The sequence below is a fragment of the Drosophila hydei genome, unplaced genomic scaffold (genome assembly GCF_003285905.1).
Source record: "Drosophila hydei strain 15085-1641.00,03,60 unplaced genomic scaffold, DhydRS2 tig00000063-arrow-pilon, whole genome shotgun sequence".
Classification (NCBI taxonomy): Eukaryota; Metazoa; Arthropoda; class Insecta; order Diptera; family Drosophilidae; genus Drosophila; species Drosophila hydei.
Window position 1 is genome coordinate 2,467,384 of NW_022045657.1, and position 6,154 is coordinate 2,473,537.

Consider the following 6,154-nt stretch of genomic DNA (forward strand, 5'->3'; position numbering starts at 1 on the left):
TTGTTGCCAAAACTTTAATTGCCTTTCGGCCAAAAACTTTGCGAAACTCGGCGCAGTGCATTTTGTTAACATTTCCTGTGAGTTTTTCGGCAACGCTGCATTCCCTACGCAACTTCAACTAGCCACGCCCCTTTGACAGACTTCCCGCGCACCACATGCTGCCGAGCCCGGTCGACAACAGCTCTGCAGTTTCCAGTTGGCAAAGACTTGAACTCTGCTGTTGTCGTCCCCTTGTTTTGTATGCCCTTTTAATTGCCCATTGAAAGTTGTTCACTTGTTAAAATGAACTTTTGCCTTTGGCACCAATACAGCTGGCCCCGCCGCGTCCCCCTCGCAAAGCAAGTGACAAAGTTGCAAGCAAAGTGTAAGCAACAAGCAGCGTGAAAGTATGTGTTATGCAATTAAAAAGTACGACCCAAAGACGCTTTAATCGAATCGGAGTCTATTGAATTTTCTCAAATAGAAACAACAGCAAACAAAATTTCACAAAGCGTTTACCTCAAGGCAGGTGCTAAGATAACGGTTGCTGAGCAAACAGCCTACCACATGGCAATAATAATAGATGAAAATTAAAATTCCAGCAAGCTGCCTGAGGAAGGACCAAATTATATCTTATATTTCTGTCCATTTATAGCTGCACTCAAGTGTTTGTCTCAATTAACGTTAGTAAAACGAAATTTTAAGGCTAAGCCCTCCTTAAGTCAATGGCATCTGTGTTTCTGTTTGTCATAGTCACGGGGCATAAGACCTGAATAAAGGTCTGTTTATCTTGATCTCATTTGTTATATAGGGTATAAAACAAGTAACAAAACACGCGTGTGCCAACTTATCCGACTAACACAATTATATTACTTTTATTTTAAATATAATCTTATGCATAACATTACACACATACACATGTGTATCTCATATAGAACAGGATGTAGATTTAAGTTCACCTGTTTTACAGGGCACACAACTTGCATACTAAGGTCTGCTTATCTAGGTTTTATTTATTATACAGGGTATACAACGAGTTAAGCAGTTACGAACGCCTGTCTGCTTATCTAAAATTTCATCTTTTGTTTGTCGAGTTGCATTTTAGTTTCATATTGTTTTTGTTACTATTTTTTATGATTTTCATCTGTCTGCTGTTGACTTAAGCACATTTTAAGCTCAACAATAGGAGCAGACAGCTAAACACTTTATTTCTCTGATTTTTCACATGCATTTTCATGTCTGAAAAGTGTCTAGCGTTGCGGTCTATTGTGAGTCTGTCCGAAGTGTGAGTGGGTGTGTGAGGGCGGCATGGCCCGAGGGCGTTTAGACATGAATTATATTCCAGGAACTAAAAGCCATATATAACGAACATAGCTGTGAGTTATGAGGGCAAAGTGTCAAATACGACAGATATACTGAGAAAAATGTTGCAACAAATCGGAATGAATAAAACTAAGAGTAAGAAGTACGTATAAATATGAGAGCTGTAAATAATATTATTTTTATGACTATTGCTTTTGCCTCTGTATCTAAAACTCTCTCTGTCTCTGTGTATATCTCTATTTATTATGCCTTTATTCCTACAACTCCCCCTCAATTTCTGTATTATTCTAAATTCTATCTCCATCTTTCGTTTTTCTCAATCTCTGTCTCTCTCTCTCTCTCTATCTCTTTATTTCTTTCTCCGACTCTCTCTCTCCCTGTCTCTCTCGCTGTTCCTCTTTCTTTTTCCGTATCTCTGTCACTATCTCTTTGTCTCTCAGGCGCCCTCTCTACCTTTCTCAGTGCCTCTCTCAGTCTCTCTCTCTCTCTTCTCTCTTCTCTCTTAACATTACGTAACATGGCTCCGCTAAATTGACTGATTTCATAAATGATAGGCTCCATTCAATATAGGCGCATATAACAATGCCATAATAGTTAAGTGGGAGCAACAATGGCGCCGCTGCACAGCCTTCGACATATACAGTTACAGCATACAGTTACACATACACCCGCCCACACCCGCCAACACACACGCACACGCACTCTAAATGCATATTTATGCACTATAAACATTAATTTGCTTGCCATTTAGCTAGATGCGCAGTTAATTGAAAACAACAACTACAAAATGAGCATCTACATAATGTGCCCAGTGCCCCACCCAGTGTCCATTCTGCCTCCTTGCCGTTGCTCTGTGCCGTGGCAACCAAAAGCAAACAACTTAAATTATGCAAGCAGTGGAAAATGTAACAAAAATTGCAACGAGCGTTGAATGTGCGTTGTTTGCATTGCGCTGGGCAGTGGACAACCGGAAAGTGGGCGTGGCAGTTGATGGTTTAAGCGTTTGTAATGTCAAATTTAATTGCAATTAATGCTTAGCTAAGCGGAAGTAGCACAGCATCCACTGCAGCAGCAGCAAGCAGCATGCTGCTGACACTTCCGGCAAGCATAGAACAACAATTTTGATGCCACATGTAGCGGCAGCAGCAGTGAAAATTCATAAGAGTTTGGACAACGCGTGCCACCTGCAGCCGTGCAACTGCGACAGCGACAGCAACAGCAACAGCAACAGCAACAGCAACAGCAGCAGCAACGCCAGCAGCCGTTACTTTAAACGGGCGTTATGACGGTTCTCCATTGCAGCCAGAATTCAATTACTTGTGCTCCATAAACCGATTAACTTATATAAATATTTATATCGCTGCAACGCACTCCCACACACACACACACACAGACTAGGGCAAGGGCGAGCCAGCTCGATCGTGTGCCTTTGCATATGCAAACACATTTACTGCAGCGCCCATCCCTTGACTGCATAGCAATAATTCCATTCAGCATTTGCATTTGTTGGCGTTTATGGTCCACTTAAGTGTTGTCATTCGCATCCATGTATGGCCAAGGATTTAATGATAACACGCTAGGTGTCATTTACAGGCGACACGACTGCGCCACTGTGTGTGCGAGTGTGTGCGAGTGTGTGCGAGTGTGTGCGAGTGTGTGGGTGGGTGGGTGTCCAAGGCCCGGTGCAAAGCTGATCGGGAATGGCTGCTTGGACTACAAATAGTGCTCTGCTCAACCGACAGAAGAGTGCAGGAGGAGCAGGGTCCATCTCCCATGTGTGTGTGTGTGCATAAGGTGTTTTGCAATTGTGATGTCTCCTTACCGTTTAGTCTGTGTGTTTGTCTTTGGCGGCGTTTATGGGCGACAACACTTGTCAGCAGAATGGGGTTAATCTCATGGTCAACAGAGTGGGCCAACTTGCGGCTAGACTTTGGTCTGATTTATTGGCCAACGTGGCGCTAAGCTAGATGTCACAAATGTCAGTTGATGTGGATTTTGTTAATGGCTGCAAAAGTTGAGAGTGTTTGATGTGTTATCTATGCTGCATATACACGAAGCTGTGACTGATTGCCTGACTGAGTGATTGTTGCACTGATTACCGAAAGAGAAGAACAAAAGATGCGCTAAAATAAAGCGCTAGGCAAGTTATACCTAAAAATAGGAGAGTTCTTAACTTAAGAGCAAAGGTATTGCTCACAGAGTTATCTTCAGAAATGCAGGTGAGCAGGTGAAATCTTTGTGGACATTAATTTACAAATTAATAAATGTTTCAGTGTTTAAAGACTAGGTGAAAAAGTGGAATCGGCGTTTCTTAAAGCTGCACAAATTAAACAAAATGAATGCAAATTTATATTTATTTCTTAGATTTAATCATTTTCTTTAACCAATGCAAAATCCTTTTAGAATATTACCTTCAAAAATAAGGAAAACAAATAAACATTTGACAGCCAGGTTAATTTTTACATTTCAAGCAAACCCTTCAGTCGCATGGACCATATCGAAAACTGACATGCAATTGAAGTCATCAAGCCCAGGCTAATTTCAAAGTTTAAATTTGAACTTGCGATAATTTGAAAAGTTGATTGACTGACGCACATGCTTTGCAGGTTGGCCACGCCTTCTCTTCTTACAGACCCCAGCGTCGATTGTGCTTGAGTTGCAGCTGTCGCAGCTGGCTCTCCAGGGCAGCACGCGTCTCGTAGAGGCTTTTCTGGTGCAGCAGGCGTCGCCTGAACGCGTCGTGTTGCAGCTGAGTTAACTGAGCACGCAGCAAGAGATGATTGGACTGCAGCTGTCGCAACTGGACGACCACATCAACATCGTTCTGGCAGAGGTCCACGGCCGTCGAGTGGGCTTTCATTGGGCGTTAGCTGCTGTCGAAGACACGAGTGGCTTAACATAATTGATGTGGTTGTGGTTGTGGATGTGGATGCGGATGCGGATGCGAATATGGTTATATGCTTGTGGCAGCCGTTGCGGCTTCAATGCTGGCCAAAGTTAAGCCTAATCACTCTGCAAAAGTTTTTATCTGCAAAATTACGTATACGCAATGAGTGCCGCCCGACGTTTGGCAGCCAGAATGTTGAATGTTTTTGCTCTCCCGTTCGCTTTTTCTAGCTGATTGACTTAAAAATTGAAAATTTGCCAGCATTTGGCCAAGTTTTTAGCTGGTGATGGTGCTGCTGCTACTGCTAATGCTGCCTAATGTCTTGGCCGGTTTGCTGAGCAATATTCACTGATGCGTTCGTTAAATTTGCGTAGCCCACCCGCCACCCATTCACATCCTCAAGGTGGCGCAGACAAAATTGCTTTTGTGCTTCAAGCTTCAGTCAAGCATAAAAATGTCTGCTCGACAACTTGCGCGCCATGTCTCTAGCTCTATCTCTATCCCTATCATTCTTCCCATTCCTATCTGTAATACAGTCCCTCCACTGCTGTTGCCGCTGCTCGATTTCCAACTATCGATTGATTCTGTATTAATTTTCCGATCCCCCCACACATATGCATATGCTCAATGCTGCTAGCTACGACTCTAGCGCCTTCGCTTCGTGTGCATACCATGCAACCCCGAGCCGAGCTGAGCTGAGCTAACATTACAATTATACAAGGCATCAAAAATGATTGATTTTGATTGATTAAACTCGTTAGGGGATGGCTTTGTCATATAGCATTGGCCAATAACTTTTACTTTTAAATGTTTTCCATTTACTTCATCGTTAAGGTCTACACATTAACCAAAAAGCGACTAAGCAAACGAAATAACACTGCGGTGCTCTACTTTGTTGCTCTGCCCAAAAACCACAATGTTAAAAACTGTGGCATAGTCAGCCCACCCAACGCAACCCGAAACCGAAGCAGCAACATGTTCTGCCTGTGGGCGCCATAGTTGCGTATACGTAATATTCAAGGCACAGGCGCATGTAAATGCGTTGCAAGCTCTTCGCTTGCTGTGGCTTGAATATGCCCAACCGTTCGACATGTACTGCAGCTGCTCGACTGCTCATAAGAGGTGCATAGTGCCAGAGAGACGAGCGGCGGAAGCCTTTAAGCTTGCCTCATTCCAGCTAGTTGAGCTAGGCGTTCATTAGCTGCCGCTTAAACTGTTTTCATGTTGCATTCAATTTATGAACACTTGTTCACACACACACATACAGTTCAGCATTTAAACAGCTTGATGAGTCTTGTTGTAAATTATAATTATAATAGGCTTGTATCAAGTGTGTCGGCAAAAGTAAATAAAATGGAGCACGTCAACTGCATCAACGGCATGCAATCAGCGTTAACAAACTAATTAGAACGATGATGATTGCACGTCAAGCTTAATGGCAACTGAAAGCGACAGATTTCAGTGTACACACGCATGGATCATGCAACTGTCATGGGGTGTATATATATATTAATGACTTCAATATGCAAATGTGCATTGGATGCAGCTCACCTTTTGGCTTGAATGCAATCGTAAAATATGCACTGAATTTGAGGCAATGCGACTTTAAAATGTACATCGGCTATGTGTGAACTACGATGCTGACTCCGAATCCTGATGCTGTCTAATTGAAAATCTATGCCACTAAACTATAAGCCTGCTCTGTTTGGCTGTCTGACTGTCTGGCTGTCTGGCTGTCTGACTGTTGGATTGTTTGTCTGTCTCTCTCTCGCTCCGACTCAGTCGCCGCGCTGCCAACTTAATTATTTCAGCGGCACGTCGCCGTCGAATGGCGCTTAAGCCAAGACTTACGACAGCTGCAAGAAGAGTAAATAAAGAGTTTAAAAAAATGAAAAGGAAAAAGAGCACAGCAGAAAGTGCAAAGCAGTGGCAAGTGGAATAAACAAAAGTTTGCTGCATGCAACG

The 6,154-nt window shown here is 43.0% G+C and overlaps 1 protein-coding gene across 3 annotated transcripts; it reads right to left on the reverse strand.

The window, feature by feature from the left end:
- Positions 1-3,737: 3,737 nt before the first annotated feature.
- LOC111604883 lies at positions 3,738-5,877 on the reverse strand. Of its 3 annotated transcripts, none has more exons than XM_023323123.2 (2): positions 5,741-5,877; positions 3,738-4,194 (listed from the first exon to the last, which is right to left on the reverse strand). In XM_023323123.2, the coding sequence occupies exon 2, from the start codon at positions 4,160-4,162 to the stop codon at positions 3,929-3,931; it is 234 nt and encodes a 77-aa protein (XP_023178891.1). In that variant the 5' UTR covers positions 4,163-4,194; positions 5,741-5,877; the 3' UTR covers positions 3,738-3,928. The 3 variants fall into 3 exon arrangements, with proteins under 3 accessions (XP_023178891.1, XP_023178888.1, XP_023178890.1); XM_023323120.2 differs by having other exon boundaries at positions 3,741-4,175; positions 5,741-5,876; XM_023323122.2 differs by having other exon boundaries at positions 3,742-4,172; positions 5,741-5,875.
- Positions 5,878-6,154: the final 277 nt, after the last annotated feature.